We start from the raw sequence: 21,048 nt of genomic DNA on the forward strand, positions 1-21,048 counted from the left end.
TATTAAAATTTAAAAAAAAATTAATTTCCAGGGGGCTAAGTAATATTTTTTCTGGAAATGGGGTGTTAGGCCAAAAAAGTTTGGGAACCACTGCTTTGGGAGAGTAGATTTCAAAATTCAAAGAAAAGACATTCTAAATTCTAAATTAAATTCTAAATAAAAGAAAAGAATTCTAAAGCATAAGTTTTTATAAGATGAGGCATTTCATGAATGATAAATGAACATGAGAATCAAATTCAGCAACACCAATCATGAATTATTTCAATGAGAAAGAAAGGAGAAATTATTTAAGATGTTAATGAAACTTCACAAGGAATTCCAGTTTTAAAAGAGAAATTATATATATACATATATATACACACATGTATCTGTGTGTACATATATATAAATAAACATATGTGTAATAGAAGGAAAAGTAAGGATACATATGTGTATATGTGTATATAGATATATAGAAAGATAACCTGTCACAGAGTAATTATACTGTTGTGAGAATCAGATGAGATAACACATATAAAACACTTTGTAAAACTTAAAACACTATATAAATGCCAATTATTATTATTAGATAGCCACCTAGTTGGTATTGGTGAAAGTTGCAGACAGGCAGACTTCAGATTGAAATTAGTAGTAAAAAAATACTAACAACTTTAAAAAAAAAAGGGAATATCCTGTCTTTGAAGATAGCGAGCTCCTGATAACTAGAAATCTTCAAAAGGAAATTGAGTGCACAGGAATACTGTAGAGAAGATTTCAGGTATGGATTAGATCTCTTCCAACTGAGACTTTCTATGATTCATTCAGCACAATCCAATTATTTTCCAGATGAGGAAAGTGAGATTTAGACATGTAAAATGGCTTGCCTATTAATAATAGAGTCCAGATCATATAGTTAATGCCAAATGCCAGAGAAAAATAAGTCTTTCAACTCTCAGTTCAGGATTTTCTCAAGGTGAGTTTGACACATATTTTGTTTAAAGGAAATTTTTAATTGAATTTTGAGTATTTGTTTAGTTGTTCATAGGTACTAACAAAAGAAAAGGAGAAGCTTATTCCTGGCCTCATGAAGTTTGTACTCTATTGGCAGAATCAAAAAGATAAGAATGAAGGCTAAGGAGAAAAACTTGCTATAAGAAATGGATACAAATTTGAAGAATGAAACACCCAAATAGAAAGAAACCTGGAATAATTTTCCTGCACATAATTATGGATGAAAAACCTAAAGTCATATGAAAGATATGTTGTAGGAAGCCAAGTTAGGAGGTACAAGGAGACCAATCATGGATATTTTGGTACTGATTCAGGCAGGAAGATCATAACACCCAGACTACAGTAGTGACTATGGGAATAAACCGAGAAGGTCAGAGAAAAAGGGATATTGAAGAGGCAAAAATGTGTGAGACTAGATTTTCAGTAGCATACGAAAATGAATACATCACCAGTAAAATGAAAGACTAGAGGCTTGATATAAAAAGTTCATGCTTTTTTGGAACAATTATTATGGCTTTAAATATGAAGAAGCTTGAGTATTTTTTTCATTTTTTTCCAAAATCTGACATCTCAAAATAACTTTAATTTTAATTGATCTGGAAGGGGAATTTTATATACCAAAATATAATTATAAAAATTCAATATGTAATCTGGGTTTCTAGTCAATCCTGGAGCATTTTGAATGAGATATTATTAATTTGTGGAGAGGGTGGCTCATTATATGTTACCTTTCTCTATAAGGGAAAGAGTTGGTGTCAGAGCTTTGGTGAGATATTTTTTTTTCTGCCACTGAGAGAACATGAATAGATGTATGTTCCTATATGCACTTTGGGACTGAATTCAAGTATGTTCAGGAAAGAGAGAAAAAGACACACCTACAGACACAAAGAAAGACTTTGAAAACTGCAGAGATATATGAGATGTTAGATCTACAACGTGCTTCTCAGTTTGCCTCCTTAGAAACTTTTTTTCTGTGTGAAAGAGAAGCTTCTTTCTTGGTTGAGCTAATATCATATCTCACTTTCATTTAAAAAGTACATTTATTCTTGTGTATTTTTTCTGGCATATTTTAACCCACAGAATAATAATTTCTCTTTGCATGGATAAGTGGTTTACTTGCTATTCACTATTTGCAGTGAACTTTTGTATTACCAGAATTGAGCAGGAAAGGATTAAATCAATAAATATAAGGCATTTTGTTTTGAATCAAAATCATGCCCCTAAGATCAGGAATATTTAGGAGACAGACACAATTGCAAGATAATAACCTTCTCAGAGATTGGAAAAAAGTAACTGATTTCAAGGCGTTTCTTTATTTGATTCAAAGCAGGAATCATAGTTGATTTCAGAAAAAGACAAAATTCCAGAGATATCTTTCATTCTCTCTTAAAAGTTACATGTATAAAACCCATGGAGGGAGAGAGAGAGAGAGAGAGAGAGAGAGAGAGAGAGANAGAGAGAGAGAGAGAGAGACAGAGAGACAGAGAGACAGAGAGACAGAGAGAGACAGAGACAGAGAGAGAGAGAGAGAGAGAGAGAGAAAGATAGCTAGATGAATATATAGAGATATGCATACATGTATATAGGTATATGTGCATCTTACATATAATTAATTTTGAAGGAAATTATTCTGACTGAGGGAGACTTTTCAGAGGAAATACATAGATTTAACAATATATAAAAAATAATAAAGGAAAGCTGGCAGAGTGGATAGATTTTTGTTTGTGGAGGCAGGAAGAGATCTGAGTTCAAATTCCACTACTGACATATAGTAGCTATATGATTAAAGGCAAGTCAATTAATCTCTATGTATCTCAGACAACCCTCTATAACTATGTTCTAGATAACTTGTAAGCTGTATAAGTAAATATGTTTTTTTCTATGCTTCTTTGAAAGGCACTTTCAAGAACTATTTAGAAAGAAAGGAACCTCACCTATCTCTAGGATTGTTTTTTTTTTTTAAATTCTTCATTGTAAAGGAGTCGAGTAACTAAAGGGGAATATATAAAAGTAAAATTCTTGACAGTTGCATGTGCTCATCTATGAAACTTTAATTTGAAAGTAGATCCATTCATATGAAAAGCAAATTCTATCCACAGTACAAGAGGGTCAGATTAGATAACTGCTATTATCTTTTCCAGCTATAAAGGATAACATGATCTTTCCAACGATAGAATATGAGATTATGGACATAGACAGTGAAAATATTATGGCAAATATTTACCTGCTTTCCAAGACAAATAGGCGACACAAAATGAACAAATATTCAGAAGGATCTCACATGTGATGGAATCATTCTGATTTTGAGCCAGACTTTTACCTGAGGTGCACTAGTTGCAACCAAAAAAGCATTGGTCCTTCCTGGGTGATCATAGTCATGCATAGCTGCAGCCACGTAAAGAGCCATCAGCTCTAGGGCAGGGATATTGCCAGCCAGGCATCCATATCTATCATCTACTGCTGAATACTTTTTTGAAAATACATATCCCATGTGTCCGTGTGTGATTCCGCTGTCCGAATCTGACGAGAGATATTTAAAAGGCATCATTTCAATGTCAGCATTCAGTGCCCCAAAAATTATCCTATTTGTCTTTGTTCTGATTTTGAACCAATAATCTAATCTGACTCTTAAACCAAAAGTCCTTAAATACATGAGTGATGCCAAACTTTTAATGTTATCTAGTCTTTAAACTAGGATGAAAATTGCTTGTGGGAGAGAATATAGAAGACTATATCAAATACCTGAATCACTTGCTGATCCATGGTCATTAATCACAGTGGAGAGACCTGGAATAGGCTGAGTAGTTAGATACCAAACAGCATGTAAAACATCAGTGGCATGGACTCTGTTGTGATCTATTAAAAAAAAAGGTATAAATAATTATTATATGCCAGGCATAGTGCTAACTAGTTTTTTAAAGATTTATAACCAGGATATGGATGTTAACTTAATGATGTTTTTGCCTAAGGAACAAGAGTGACATCTACTGGATAAATAATTCCAGTCTAATTAAAAGTCAACCAACACAAAATGGACAAATGCATTGATTTGTGAAACATTTTATATCATTCATAGCAACAAAAATGAGCAGTGCCCACAATATTTATTATAGGATAAATATAAAAATATTTTCACAGACAAGAGTTAAAACACATAAGCATTCTAAGCATATAGGACCATATCTGACAACATGCTTGTGAAGAGAATTTTTATTCTTTATGTTCAATAAAACAAATCAGGAACAACATGAAATATAAGAAATTCTATATTTTTATCAAAGGATCATATGATTTAGAGTCAGGGGGACCTTTGAAATCATCTAGTCCAATACTTCCCTTTCTTCATCTTATTTTAACAGATGAGAAAAATGAAGCTTTGAAAGAAGACATCAAGTGCCCACTTTCACAAGCCCTTTCCTGGTTCTCTTTGCCCAAGCAACTTCCCTCTGTTATACATCCTCATTTATGCTTTTAATATAAAGGAATATAGGTTGTGTCCCATGAACTATCAATTCAATGGTTCCTCCATTCTTCCTCCAGTTTCTTTTAAGTCTGTTAGATCCTTTTGGACCTGAAACTAATGTGAGCTTCCTCTTTATGAATTTAAACAATAGCCTTGTCTTTTAAAAAAATCCTTGTCTTTACTAGTTTATAATCTTCTTGTTATTTTCATTATGTTACTTGACATATTTCTGCCTCTTTTGAGAGGAAATGCTGTGAGGAGGCAGGAAAAAGCCATAACTCACTTTTCCTTGTTGATCAAACTTTATTTGCTTCTTTCTACATTGTACTGCAGGTGCAATACTCACCCCCCTTGTATTCTCCATCTGCCTTCTCTGACAATACTTATTTCTTATTCCCCGCAATTCCTCAAAAGTACTTTTCTGCTTGTTTTCTATTATATACACATTTAAATATCACTTTGGAAAACAGATTCTCAATTATTATTGGGAAGCAATACTGCCTCCCAAAATACATTTTTAATAATTAAAAAGGGCAGTATCTTGTTATCTTTTGATCCTTTATTCTTTGTTCAACAAAATTCAAACATCAACAACGAACTGATTGACCATGTCATCCTCCTTTATTTTTCTTCTCCCTAATGTATTTTTACTTTCTTAAAAAATTATTTCAGACATTATTCAAAACTTAAAACTTTAAACAATAATTTATACAAGAAAAAGTAAATAATGAAATTAATGGTTCCAATTTATATAGTAACGACAACAAAGTGAAGAAAAACAAGTTTGAAAGACTAAAGATCACATTAATAAAGAAATAATCAATACCTTTCTAAGGACACGCTTTAGTTCTAATCTACCAAATCACATAGGTTGTGAGTGGCATCTTGGAGGAAATAACCGCATTTAGAGTCCCCTTTGCAGATGAAATATCAGAGCCTTTACATATTCTTGTACTGCTATTACTACTTGACAAATTAGCATAATTTATTATCACTAATTATTTTCATCATCAGACTCAACAGTTGGAAATTTAAAATCTTACTTTCAGCTATTGTAACTACTTACAAGGAATATCCCGGTATCCATTCTCCAAGGCATGAAAATAATTCATAAATTCCCTTATTGGAATTTTAAAAGTTTCAAAAAGTCCCATATCTTCAAAAAGTCTGTATGATACCTAAAGAAAGAAGAACCAAAATTCTATTAAAACAATCTCAGAATAGAAGTCTAAACTTAGAAATGGAAAAGGGCACATTTCTTCAAATACCGTAATTTAATTAATAAGATTCATTAATAAGATTAAGTAGGTATTTGGTAGATATATGTTATGAAGTTAGCATTTTCTGAGGTCCTTTGGGTTTCAAAAATAGTCTAATACAATCTCTGAAAAAAAAGAACTTCCTGTCTCTCCAAGGATAAGAGATAGGCCACCATTAGTGAATAAGATAGCATTATTATTAGTTGACATGGTAAACTACCCTACAGTAAATTTACAGGATTGAATTGTCTATTGATGTCTCACACAGTCAGAGAGTATCTCAGATTTGATAGGGACTTAAGATATACCCAACCAAGGATTCCTTCTATACCATATTATCAAAAGCAGCAATTTAATCTTTATTTAAAAGCTTCTAATAATGAGAACTCCTGACCTCTTGAAGTTGCTTATCCAATATTTTGATAACTTTGACTGCTAGGAAAATTGTTCCTTATTTAACAGTTGGTCATTCCACAAAAATTTAGGTCCACGGGGACCACATCCATTCCTAAGGTAGATCTTAAGGAAGATTGCATTATCTCTTTAACTCATATGTTACCCTGTGGCTTACTTTATACAGCAAGCATGCTTTGGGGAAACTGAATCAATCCTCTTTCCAGGAGACCTTCATTATCTGGAAAAGTGTCTGACTTTGCCATCCATCTAGAGAACTGCTCAGGAAATATACTGGCAAGGTTTTTACTTGTTTTGTTTTGTTTTGTTTTGTTTTCCAAGGTATATTGTTGAATCAGGAAATCTTTCTCTAGGAGTCCTAATTCCCCAAACTAATTTTTGAACTTGGGAATTACTGGAGTCATGTTTGCCCATGAGACAACCCTGAAAGCTGTGAAGCCTTTCCTGAGCTCAGTAGTGATGTACAGGTCTCCTTTTTGAGAGCATATAAAGAAATGCTTTTAGTACTTTTAATACTATTTCTTTAGCTGAAAAAAATCTGCTCTCTGAATCTTTCCTCTTCTCAGACCAGGTAGAAGCACATGGAACCCTTATCTACCTCTGCCCTGAGGAAGTTACTTCTAAGTTCCTGAAGCAGAAACAGGATTCTAATTTTGCCCTGTACTTTCCCAGGACCAAGACCATTCCACTGAATAATATTTTGTACACACACACACACACACACACACACACACACACACACACACTCACTGTGGATCAAAAAGTAACTGCAAAGTTCTGTCTTTTACATTTTAACATTTCTAATTTAAATGGTCTCAAATTGAATTCAGAAATTTTCCCCAACTTTAAAAAAACTCTAGTTTTCTACATTTCCTTGTTTTTTCCATTCCTTTTTTTGGTACTACAACCTCCTAGTCATCCAACCTTGAAATCTTGGGATCATTTTTGATGAACCCCTCTTTATCACACTCCACATCTAATTATATGCCAGATTCTGTTGATCCTACTTCCTCAATTACCTTCAGGTTGTTTTAATTCCTCTATATTTATTTTAATCCAAGACTTTGATCATTGTAACATGGAAAAATTTTAACAACTTCCTCAGTGGTCCAGTTCCTGCCCTCTCCCTCCACCTGAACATCCAATCCATCCAGCATACAACTATCAATATATCTTCCTTCTGCAGGACTTAAATGTGTCACACCTTAATTTTAAAAAATTCAAAAACTATTGCTTATGGGATAAAGTAAAGATAGTTATCACATCTCTCCCTATATCATGCCACCTTGGAAGAACTGAAAGCAGATAGATACCCAGAGATACCTGAATGCACAAAGAACTTAGAATAGTGTTCTTTTAACTGCTTAGAATAGTGTTCTTTTAACCGCAACAACAGAACCTAACTTTAAGAATTTTTTTAAAATTAAAAAAGAAATAAAAGACTAAAAAGGGAGTGATAAATGAAGAAGAAACTCAACACAAAAAATTATTTTACTGACAGAAAAGACCAAAATACAAACTCAGAAGACCCCAAAGTCAATACTGCTGTACCCAAAGCCTCCAAGAAAAAAATATGAATCAAGCTCAAAAAGAATTAAAGGAGGAAGTCCGTATTTTAAAAATCAAATATGAAAGAAAGGAAAAAATTAGGAAAACAAATGAGTGATACAAGAAAATCATAAAAAAGGAAGTTAACAACTTTGTAAAGGAGGAACAAAAAATACTGAATAAATTACCTTAAACAGAACTGGCAAGTTGACAAAAAAAAGTCACGAAAACCCACTGATGAGAGGAAATCATTAAAAAACATAATTGGTCAAGTGGAAAAAGATATTCAAAATTGCAATGAAGAGAAGAACTTCTAAAAAGGCAAAACTGGTCACATGGAAAAAGTGGTACAAAAATTTACTGAGGAAAAGAACTTTTCAATAAGTAGAATTGGCCAAACAGAAAAGGAAGCACAAAAACTCACTCAAAGGGGCAGCTGGGTAGCTCAGTGGATTGAGAGCCAGGCCTAGAAGACGGGAGGTCCTAGGTTCAAATCCGGCTTCAGACACTTCCCAGCTGTGTGACCCTGGGCAAGTCACTTGACCCCCATTGCCTACCCTTACCACTCTTCCACCTATTAGTCAATACACAGAAGTTAAGGGTTTAAAATTTAAAAAAAAAACTCACTCAAAAATATTATTTCCTAAAAATAAGAATTGGGCAGGTGGAAATTAATTACTCCATGAGACATCAAAAAACAATCAAAGAAAGTCAAAAGAATGAAAAATAGAGGAAAGGTGGAATATCTCATTGGAAAAACAATTGACCTAGAAAATAAATCTAAGAGATATAATCTAAGTATTGTCAGATGACCTAGAAGCCATGATTTTTTAAAAAAGGAGCTTTGGCATCATCTTTCAGGAAATTATGAAGGAAAATTGCCTTGATATTCCAGAATCAGAGGTTAAAATAGAAGTTGAAAGAATTCACTGACCAACTCCTAAAAAAGATCCCAAAAGGATAACTCCCAGGAATATTATAGCCAAATTCCAAAATTCCTAGGTTAAGAAGAAAATAATGTAAGTAGCCATAAAATAAGCAATTCATATACTGTGGAGCCACAGCCAGGCTAACACAAGATTTAGTAGCTTCTACCTTAAAGGAATAGGGGATGTGGAATTTGATATTCCAGAGTTCAAAGAAGCTAGGACTTTAACCAAAAATCACATACCAAGCAAAAATGACCATAATCTTTCAGGTAAAAAAATGGATAATCAATGAAATAGAGAATTTTCATGCATTCCTGGTGAAAAGACCAGAACTAAATGGAAAATCTGACTCTCAAATATAAAGCTCAAGAGAACTATAAAAAGATAAACAGGAAAGAGAAATAAAAAGACATTCAATAAGGTTGAACTGTTTATGTATCTACATGGGAAGATGATACTTGTAATTCCTAAGAACGTTGTCATTATTAGGGCAGGTAGAGGCATATATATAGACAAGGGGAAAGAGAATGAGTTAAATATTATGGGGCTATACATAAAATTAAATTAAATTAAAACACGAAAAAGAAGAATGCATTGGGAGAAGAGGAAAGGGAAAAACAGAATGGGGTAAATCAGTGATGGGCCAACACTTTAAAGAGGGGCCAAAGGAAAGGAAATGCTCATCTGTCAGTCTGTTTCTAAGGCAACTCTTTCGAAATTTCATTGTATTGTACCCTTCTCACTATATTAGTCAGATTAGGAATAATGTCTCACAGACAGAACATTTCAGAGGGCTGCATCTGGCCCACAGGCTGTAGTTTGCCCATGACTGGGGTAAATCATTGCACATAAAAGAAGTGAAAGAGCATTCACAGTGAAAGGGAAGATGGGGGAGGGCGAAAAGGGGAACACATGAACCTTACTCTCATTGGCATTGACTCAATTAAAGAAGAGCACACACAATCGATTGAGTATAGAAATCTATCTTACTCATTAGGAAAGTAGGAGGGAAAGGGATTAAGAGAAGGGGGTGGTGCTGACAGAAAAGAGGACAAACTGGGGATGTGGTGATCAGAAATTAAATGGGGGACATAGGATGGAGAGTAATCATAATAGTAACATAATAATCAAAATAGTTCATAAAAATTGTACAAGTCAAATAAAGGTTTCATTTCTGAAATATACAGAGAAATGAATTGAATGTATAAGATTATGTCATTCCCCAATTTATAAATGGTCAAAGGGTATGTAGTGGCAGTTCTCCAACTAATTAAATATCTCTATAGTCATGCAAAAATGCTCTAAATCAATATTAATTAGAGAAATGAACATTAAAACAATGTAATATATCACACCATACTTCTCAGATAGGTTATTATGACAGAAAAGGAAAAATAACAAAGCTTGGAGGGAACTTGGAATAGCTGAGACACTAATGCATTTCTGTGGAGCTGCAAACTGATTAACTCATTTGGCAATGTAATTTGGATCTATGTATAAAGGGCTATAAAACAATACATTCCCTTTGACCCAGCAATAGCAATGCTAAATTTGTATCCTCAATATACACAAAGGTAAAAGGGAAAGATATACAATTACAAAAGTATTTAAAGCAGTTCTTTTAGTAGGAGTAAAGAACTGGAAAATGAAGGGATACCCATCAGTTGGGGAATGGCTGAGTAACTTGTGGTATGTAATTGTAATGGAATACTATTTTGCTGTAAGAAATGAAAAGCAGGAGGAGCTCAGAAAAACCTGGAACAAAAAAATAACAGGATCTAAAGCAGAGTGAATGAAGCAGAACCAGGAAAACATTGTACACACTTAAAGGAATACTGTTCAATGAACAATCGTGCATAACTTAGTTGTTCTCAGCAATGCAATGATCTAAAACAGTGATGGCTAAACTTTTTAAAGAGGGGGCCAAAGGAAAGGAAATGCTCGTCTGCCAGTCTGTTTCTAAGGCAACTCTTTCAAAGTTTCATTGTATTGTATCCTACCCATTGTATTCTTCAGATTAGGAATAAAGTCGTGTGGCTGGATAGAATATGTCAGGAGGGCACATCAGGCTTGTGGGCCGTAGTTTGCCCATTATTGATCTAAAACAATCCCAAAGAATTTCTGATTTTTAAAAAATGCCATCTGCTTCCAAGGAAAGGACTGATGGAGTCTTAATACAAACCACTGCAAACATCTTTTAATTTTTTTTGTTCAAGTTCCTTCCACAAAAAGATTAATATAGAAAAATACAAATGCACATGTAAAACCTATATAAGATTGTCTACCATCTAACAGTGAAGGAGAGAGGGAAAGAATCAAGAATCAAAATTCTTGTAAAATTTTGGAAACTATTTTTAAATGTAGTTGGGGAAATATTAATTTAATTTATTTTTTTAAATTAATGCTTTAGATTTAGAGAGGAGGTGGAGGCAAGATGGCAGATTACCATTTCCCTCCAGACAATTATAAAATAATAACCATGAATCAAAATTTGGAGCAAAAAAGTCAATAAAAAGTGAAGGTTAAGACTTTTTCCAACCTAAGAAAATTTATGAGGTTGGCAAGAGGGGTCTATATCACTGAGATGGAGGCTTTTCTAGAGTCCAACAAAAGAGGCCACACAGCAACAGCAACAGAAGCACCTTTAGAAGCTCTCATGCTAGGGACAGTAAAGGGGTCAGGCAACTGGTCAGAAAGAAAATAAAGTCTAAATCCCAATCTAATTTCTCATGGAACCTCATTTCAAAAACTGCTATACATACTCTTCCCTTGAATCAGGTCATCCTTGTTACTCTTAATTGGTGTTATACATGGGGAGTTTATATGCACCCAATATATATGCTACACATATGGTACTCCTGCTAATATTATATGTGCATGTGGGATGGATTAAATCAATACACACTCTTTATTTTGAATTTTAAAAACTCATTTGTTCTTGTTTAAAAAGATTAGAGGAAAAGTTCAATTTATGACAACATATTTGAGAGTTGAAAAGTCCTGTTTGGTTAAAGATGTATGAGATATAGAAACAGAAAGGAGGACATTAATCCAGGAGGCAGAAAATGCATAAGTTAAAAATATAGATATTTATTCTGGTCTCATTTTATAAGGAAGTTTTAAGTAACTTTCCTTCTACATAGCATTAAGTTGTTCCTTCAAACACTTGTGTCTACTATGGGCACTGAAATAGATAAAGGATCTTCCTCCCCTTTTCTACTCCAAATATTCTCCAATGTCTTCTTAATTCTATCACCTAATTCTGTTTCAGGCAACTCTTTAGCAGGGAGCACCTCAAGTTATACAAATAACATAGTTATTGTATTTAATTATATATAGTGATGCTTACAACTTCTCTCTACATATAGATAGAGGAGAAAAATTTAAAAAAAAGAAATTTAGGAGGAAAAAAGAAAGGAATTAGAGAAAAGAGGAAGAAAAGAGAAGGAAAAGTAAGGCGAGAACTATTTTTGTGGTAGATTGGCAGAACATTATCACCATGAATTATGTCTCAAGACCATGTAGTGTCTGCTATGACCTTACAATTGCACATAATTTCCATTTATTATAAGCTTATATAAATGGTTGATGTAGGCACTCATTACGATGGTATAGCTCAGACTCCACTGTCTAAAAACTACAAAGATAGAGATTGGCAGATGGATGTCATGTATGGGGAAGAGGTTTTTGGGTTTTTTTTTTAAAGCCTATTAGCTACTTGAATTGGGCCAAAATGTGACCTTTGGCACTTCTTACTGACTTCCTGATGAATTTTCCAGTAACATTTATTTAAAAATAAATTATTTCCCAAGTTTTTATTTTCTATGATGGCTTTGACATTTTAGTAGATCGATGTTCTTTCTGATGATGATACTCCAAAAGTAAGGATTGCAATGCTTTCATGATTTCTTGTATTTGATAATTCTTACCTATGTGGCCAATATATCCTCCACAAAGGGTTCACTCAGGGTTGCGGGGGAGATGGATCTTCAAGTTTTCTTGGCATGTATGGGTGCCAATAAAGCATGTGAAGTGACCATACTTTTTCCTTCTTGTCACTTAACTGTCCACTTTGTTTTCTGATCACATAGCTCTCTGATGACAACCTTTATACCTCTTCTATAAAATCTTTCCTTAGTGATATATTGCAGCCTTTTCACATTTACCACATACCTCTTCACAGACATTTGGTAGACCTTGACTTTTATTTATTCTTAAATTATAGTATTTTATAATTTGCTGTACGATCAGATGAATATTTCTTATTAGGACAGACCTCTAATTCAGGTTGAAGCTTGGTGTCATTAAAAGTATAGCACAAAGTCCCAAAAGTAATATCGTGTCATCTCACTCTGCTTAGTGTCCATTCATGATATCTGCCTGAGATGTAAACATGCATATATACACACAAATGAAATAATTCTATGAATTGTTCATCAGACTGCATATCATATTCTGGATAATAGATGTCCTTCATTCTTTTCATTTTTCCTTTATAGCTAGTTAGCTTGAATTCTCTGTGTGATTGTGGATTTCAATTAGGAACCTCTGCAATATTCCAAAGCTTGATGTAATTAGCACAATACAATCCATAGACAGGAGCTTCTGGATAACTTCACATTTATGGAGAAACTGTATTCTGTCCTGGAAATTACATTTACACCTTTCTTGCCTCTTAATAATAATAAAATTAAACTAATTTTCTCATATTTTATCTTTGAACATATCTTAATGATTTTGATCTGTGGCTTGGGAGATAGCATTCTATAGGGCAGGCTGTAAGTCAGCATCAGGCTTCTTTATAGTCAGGAATGAATAAGGACAAGTCGGTTTTGTGTCTTCTGTACCTTTCAATCAAGTGTATGACTGTAAAGACATGATCTAATATAAAATATCATTTGTGAAAATTTCTTCTTAGACATTCATCAAAGATGCCATTGATCTTTGTAGATTACTTTTATAAGATGATTAAGAAGGCATATAGGTCAATAGTCATTGGTATTCTTTCATTAGGCTTCTTTTGGGGGATAAATAACGTGATTCTAGATTTTTCCAAGCTTTTGGTTTTCTCCCATCTTTTGGTTACCTTGACATTTGATCCATCAATGCCCTCAAAACTGTTCTTTCTTCAGTATGAACCTCTTCTGGGTATACATGTCCAAGTTCAGCCACTTGTCTCATCTTTTGCATTCTTCAGTGTTATTTCCACTTTCTCATGCAGCATAATGGTGACTGTGATGTTAGATTCCAAATGTGGTGACTCTTCTGTCAGTGATGGCAAAAAGAGTTTGTTATAAATATCTTCATAAATCTCTTCCATTTTCCCATCTATTTGTTGTTTCTCTTTCATACTTCATCCTTAAATTCTTTCAGAATGATTTTGCTTAGTTGGTTCTCTCATAAGCTTTTTCAAGTGTAATTGGTACTCTTTTAAAAAAATTATATCTGTCACTTCCCAGTGATACATTTTACTGTGCTCCTTCTCTATCCACTGTTAGATAAAACAGTGTGATGCATTAGCCACAACTGACACCAAATATTTTATTCCACACTTGTAGTTCTTTTGCTCCCAAGAAGATAAAGGCATGCTTGACCACTGAGATATCTTAATTCACTGCATTTAACAGAATTTTCAAGACATTCAAAGCTGTTTTCCTTGACATTATTGTGGTCATTATATAAAATGTCCTGCTAATTCTACTCTCTATGCAGTTCTTGCAAAAATTCTCAAGTTGTTCTGATTTTTTCATATTCATTATTTTCAATGTATATTGAAATTTCAATATGCTATTTAAAGAAAATCTTACCTTCCATCTTAAAATTAGTACTGTATATTGTTTCCAAGGTGGAGGAGCAGTCAGAGCAATTGGGGTTAAGTGACTTGCCCAGGTTCACATAACTAGGAAGTACCTGAGGCCAAATTTGAACCCAGGACCTTCTGTCTCTTGGTTCTCAATCCACTGAGCTACCTAGATACCATCAACAATAGTCAATTAATCTACGTACCATGATTTGTTTAGTCATTCCCCAATCTATTAGCATTCATTTTTCAGTACTTTGTTTCAACAAAAAAATGCTGCTCTGAATATTCTCCTCTATTCTTGACCTAAGTCATGTCTACTAGTCATTATTTTATTGGTCCAAAGGTATTACAGAATTCAGTAATTTTAGAATAATTCCAAATTGCTTTTGAAAGCATTTGGACCAATTCATAGCCTAACCCACAAGGCATGCATGTGTGTATCTATATTCCCAAAGTGCCAACAGAATTATTATTTTTCTTTTATCACCTTTAAAACCAAGCCACTTCAAAAATTTGGAAAATGAGGAGGTGTCCCTCAACTGGGGAATGGCTGAACAAATTGTGGTATATGATGATGATGGGATACTATTGTGCTGTAAGGAATGAAGATCTAGAGGCTTTCCATATGAACTGGAAGAACCTCAATGAACTGATGCAAAGTGAAATGAGCAGAACCAGAAGAACATTATACACAGAAAGTAAAACATTATGAAACAATCCAATGTAATGGATTTTGCTATTAGTAGCACTGCAACAAGCCAGGACACTCCTAAAGGACTGATGGGAAAGAATGCTATCCACATTAAGAGAAAGAAGTATGGGAGTTGAAATGCAAAAGAAGAACAAATGACATTACTTATCACATGTATATATGGGTATGTGATATGAGGTTTAGGCTTTTAAAAAATTGCTCTATAGCAAAAATGAATAATATGGAAATAAGTATCAAGTGACAACATTTATACAGCCCAGTGGAATTGCTTGTTGGCTCTTGGAGGGGGGAGGGAAAGTAAATGAATTATGTAAACATGGAAAATATTTTTAAAAATTAATTAATTAATTAAAAATAACATAAAATAAAGCCACTTCAAAACAAAAGTGGGAATATAGAAAAATGGCCAAATTTGGGACATAAAAGTGTCTCATAAATAAGGATCAAGAGAAGCAAGATACTTGTAGACTATAGAAATCTCATACTTATATGTCATGGTTTCTTTTAAAAAAAGACATTGGAGATTCTGGTAATGGCAAGCATGAATTAACATCACAAAAATAAAATTAATTGTATTTAATGGATAGAAAAGTATGTATTACTATTGTAGGAAGCATTAATAAATAAGCTGGCTGGATATAGTCAGATCATTACTTTATTTGAGAAAAGATCATGATTAGAATTCTAGAAGAATAAAAATTAGGGAAAGGTATGGCACACAATAAAAACTGCCAACTTCAATTATTTAGAGAAATTATTAATTCAAAAAATGAAATAAGGATGAAAGAGAACACAAAGAAATAAATTATATAATATGAACCAAATGTCTTGATGAAGAGGCAAAAAAGCCTACAAATTACTTTAATAAGCAAATACTATGGCTCTTGCCAAGAAGAGAGATATTGCAACAAATGGAAATGATTACTTAAATTTTATTTAATTAAAGTTTTTTTTAATGCTTACTTTGTGTCTAAGTAATAACACTAAGTCAGAGGAGTAAGGGGTAGGCAGATGGAGGTAAGTGATTTGCCCAAAGTCACACAAATAGGAAGTGTCCGAAGACAGATTTAAACTCAGGTCCTGCCAATTTCTAGGCCTGGTAGTTTACCCACTGTGCCACCTATTCCTTGACTTCTGAGTAGAGGATGAATTTGGATGAGCAGAGATGTGAAGTGAGACTAGGAGAGAGATAGTAAGAGCATAAGAGAGGGTGGAAATTCTGTGAATGGAAAGAAGTGGGTGTATTTAAGATGTTGGGAAGGTAAAAATCACAATTTTAGAAATTCATTGTATGTATAGTGAGTAGAGATTGAGGAACTGAGTATGACAATGAGGTTTGGGGCCTGTGTGATATGTATATTGGGGCCAGGTATATTTTTCTCTGCTTTATGGTTTTATTTATGCAATGTTTTCTTTAATTTTTCACCTTGGACTGATTTTAACTCTTTAACTCTTATGGGATCATAACTTATCATCATCTTCCATAAAGTCTTATAATTAATTTTTACAACCTAGATTTTGGCTCTTATTTTTGTTTGGTAAGTAGGATTTTCCTGAAAGTTTCTAATATTTTTCATTGAGGCATTCAACATAATTTTAACTTCCTTATAGTATGTTGTAAACTACATCATATATGTTCTTTTATCTAGTTTCTATTTTTCAGTCAACCAAATTTAATTAGGCCAAATTGGAATTATCTCCATTGTACATAAAATGTTTTTTTCTAATTTTAAAAAGTCTTTTGGTATTAATTTTGATCTGTATTTTAACAAAGTAATGGTGTAACTATACATGAGGCAGCTAGGTAGCACAATGCATAAAGTGCTAGGCTTGGAGTTATAAATCTGTGTTTAAATCCAGTTTCAGTTATTACTAGCTGTGTTACCCTGGGCAAATCATTTAACATCTCTTTGTCTCAGTTTCTTCATCTGTAAAATGGGGATAATAATAGCACCTACCTTGCAGAGTTGTTGTGAGGACCAAATGATATAATAATTATAAAGTGCTACACAGTGACACACAGTAAGTGCTATATAAATATTAGATATTATTATCATACCAAAACCTATTAAGTATCCAATCCATTGGTGTGTAAATTCCTTGGCAGAAGAAATAATTTTGATATTTTATTATTTTTGTGGCTGTGGTCATGTTTGTGTCTTTCTTCCCTTAAATTACAATCTTGAAAGTTATGTGATTTTCTTAGTATAGGGAGCTACTAATGTAGGAACTACTTTAATCAGTACAGATTGTAGCTTGTCTATGACTTAGGATGTCATATAGTAACTACAGAAGAGAATCTGAACCTATGGCTTTATGAATTGGCAAGTTGTTTAAAATGTACTTGGTTTGGTATGATCATATTTCAAATATAGACAAAAATGTGAATAACAATAAAACAGTGAGTGATGCCAACAAGAAACTCATCTGCTTAATTTTGCTAAATTACTTTTTACTGCCTTTTACAAAAGTTCTAGTACAAGGGATGGTTCATGGGAACGGGGCTGGGGAAAAGAGATATTCAGAAACAGATGTGACATAAAAACAAAACAATAAAAAGCTAAAGAAAACTTTACAAGGAAATTAAAATAATAAAATTGTATTCTCATTTGTTTTAGGTTATAATAAAGGGATATCAAAAAAGAAATATCTTGGCTTTTAATGACAACTCTAATGATATTTACTAGATACTTTGATCAAAACCATAAGACGGACCCTGTCCCATCTAAAACAAAAGTACCTTTCTATTCTCTAGAATTATAGGACTTTTTTTCACCATGGTGTTCCATTTGGCTAAAATGGAGCCACAATCCCGTAAAATATCATTTCCTATTTACCTCACTCTTGGACTCCTATGGCACCTGCAGGTTCTTTGGAGATAATGGGTCCAACATGGTATTTGACTAGGACATGCTAGGTTCAATTAATAAATTAATTACATTAGCTATTTAATTGTTTTCCTAGAAATTTCAGGGTTTTCATGACACTAATATTGTCTGATTAATAATAATAACTAATAGCATGATGTTTCTTCATACTATTTCACTGGTTGTCTAGCTTCTTCCTGCCTCCTAACATGTAGTTATCCCCCCAAAATTCTGTCTGAATACAGAAAAGGTAAATCTATGGCATGGGTGCCAAAGATGGCACTCAGAGTGCTCTCTGTGGGCACACATGCCGCTCTCCCCCAGAGTTCCTTACTAGAAAAGCAGAGGGACTGGGGTGGAGCTGCTCCCCTCCCCCTCTCCATCATGCACACTGGGGCCATTATTAATAACTAAATAGCATTAATGAAACAAAGGGAAGCAGAGCTCTAACATGGGCATAACTTGTTACAAGGGAGAATTCCAGACAAATCTGATGCATTTGGAAGCTAATGTAATTAAAAAGTGCCATTAAAAATATATTTCATGTGTTTTTCTGCCTTTATTTTTTTGCTAGCCAATCATCATGTATATCTGCATTCACATGTCTTGAATTCACATAAAACGAGGTTCTACTGAATACAGAATAGATACAAGATAATTTTGAGTGTACTAGTAGCTGAGCAAAAATGAGCAGTTTTCATGAAGAAGATATCCTTAGGCTGATACTCACTAAAGATGTTAAGGTGGAGGAGGAGGGGTTGCTATTCTGACCAGGGAGGCTGACTATGCAAAAGCACTACCTCTAGTGCCATAATTCTTATGGGCTGTTGCAAGTGAAGACAATTTTGTCATGTAAAAGTATTCCTATTTAACTTTATTCAAGGACTTATACTTAATGTTCTTGAGTATTTCTCTTAGTACTTTGAAAGAAAATTTCCACGTTTACAAAAGCTATTTTCTTTTTTAAAAATCAGACATGATTCAGTTTAATGTTTAAAGGCTACCAAATAGGATATTTTGAGAACATTCATAAAGTCATTAAATAGCTAAAGTTTCTAAGCTGTTTCAGCTTGGTTTATAGGCATATTCCAGCTATTCTGTTTCCTTTTACAAATTTCATGACAGGTATAGTTAATTTATGCTACTCAATGAAATTATAAAAAGAAAATGAAATTATTTGGAAAACTTCAAAACATTTTAATTGCAGAAGGAAAGCAAAAAAAATCATTTGTGTCTTTAATTTTATAATCTATTATTGTTTAATTTAATTTAATTATCTGATTCCACAATAATGAGAGTTACAGAATTTTTTGATGTATTGGATATTACATGGATATATATATATATATATATATATATATATACTAGACACATATGCATACATATGCACATTTTTGTATATACATAGAAACTATTACTATGAACAAGTCACCTAACCTCTTAGTGCCCAAGGCAGATCTGCATCACTACTTACCTCCGTAGACTTTTTCTAAACAATTGAAATCCCAGGTCCACAAAAATAACAAATTATTATATTATAGTAGCACAGTGCATTCCACACAGTACACGGATCTGAGATAAAATGTTTTTGAAACTGAATTGAACCAGATGGTCAAAGCAATTCTTTATAGCATATTGTAATGGGAATACGAGAAAATCATCAGAATATACTCTGCCACATAAAATCAAGATTCCAAAAAACTCAAGTTTCAGTTGTATAAAAGAAATTGCTATGGATAAATTCAAGTGTCATCATGCAAACATTTCTTAGGCGTAGAGTCTCATATTATTTGTATGGCCTAAAACATTGAAAGAAAGTGTTGTAATCTGCTAAAAGCTGGATGAGAAGATTTGGGATCCCTTCCAAAACCAGATATCCATTTTTTCAACAAACATTTATTTTCTGAGCTTTCATAGCTTTAGGGTACTGCATATTTTGAGGAATTTGCATGAGCCAATGAGGAAGCTGGGTGGTCATACTTGGAGTCAGGAAGATCTGAAATAGAATGCTGTGATAGCTAGTTACTATCTGTGTGATCCTGAATAAGTGGCTTAATCTTTTTCTCTACCTCAGTTTCCTCATCTATGCCATGAGGACAATAAAAGCACTTAGCTCACAAGAGTTGATGTAAGTAAGGATTAAATAAACTCTCTAGAGTTTTGCAAACCTTTAAAGCACTATGTAAAGGCTAGAAATTATATTCTTACCTGACTCAGAATTCGGCCACATTTTTTCCCTATCTTTTCCACCAAATCAAAGATTGGGAAATTCCAAGTATTTAGCTTTTCCATTAATGAGTCCAAGTTATCCATGACAAGAGGTTCTGGAGCAAGAATAGGCTTGTCTGGCTATAATGATCAGAGGAGAAAATATTTTATTGGTATGTAATTCTATTTTTTAAAACGTTTTGCATATTATGTCAGTATTTGAAAGCTGAAGGTAGATTTATTAAAGTGATGATTTCAAAATTGCATAAGTTTTCAGCTCTTCTTTTAAAACACTAAGAAAACCAAAACTTTAAGAATCTAAATAAAAAGTATTGTCATCAGATAAAATATACAAGCAGAAATTTTATACTTGTTTTAGATAGTATTTAGTGCTTCAGATATAATACAGACACATAATAAATAAATATTCCCTTTATAAGATAATGATGCTACTGTATTTTTATCTGAATATTAAACTTTACATTAATGTATCTCTATCTGTAAATGCTTTTCTTCTATCTGTAAAATGGAAATAATGAGAGATACCTGTTATTCCTTGGATGTTACCTACATTAATGTGATTTTTTAATGGGAAGTAGAAAACATTCCTATATTTAATATATGTATTACATTTCTATATATATATCATAATTTAATATAATATATCATTAGATTTAATATAAATATTTTATTTCACACTTAAAGTATGGTCCAGAAAAGGATAAAAACAATTATATAATTATTCATCTTCCAAAATAAAATGAAAGTCCTTTTAATTTGATATTTAAATGTAATTAAGTAGAGAGAGGATAAGAAAAATCATGCTCAATTATTCAAAAATAAATATTTCAGAAT

The 21,048-nt window shown here is 33.0% G+C and overlaps 1 protein-coding gene across 1 annotated transcript in view; it reads right to left on the reverse strand.

Moving 5' to 3' along the window:
• Window positions 1-21,048, reverse strand: part of PDE3A (phosphodiesterase 3A) — a 321,482-nt gene that overhangs the window by 20,977 nt on the left and 279,457 nt on the right. Inside the window, exons 9-12 of the mRNA XM_044678475.1 lie at window positions 20,194-20,334; window positions 5,520-5,631; window positions 3,733-3,846; window positions 3,311-3,510 (exon numbers count right to left, since the gene is read on the reverse strand). Coding sequence (XP_044534410.1) covers window positions 3,311-3,510; window positions 3,733-3,846; window positions 5,520-5,631; window positions 20,194-20,334 — 567 coding nt within the window. The remainder of the gene's footprint in view (window positions 1-3,310; window positions 3,511-3,732; window positions 3,847-5,519; window positions 5,632-20,193; window positions 20,335-21,048) is intronic.

Source organism: Gracilinanus agilis, chromosome 5 (assembly GCF_016433145.1).
Source record: "Gracilinanus agilis isolate LMUSP501 chromosome 5, AgileGrace, whole genome shotgun sequence".
NCBI classification, from domain to species: domain Eukaryota; kingdom Metazoa; phylum Chordata; class Mammalia; order Didelphimorphia; family Didelphidae; genus Gracilinanus; species Gracilinanus agilis.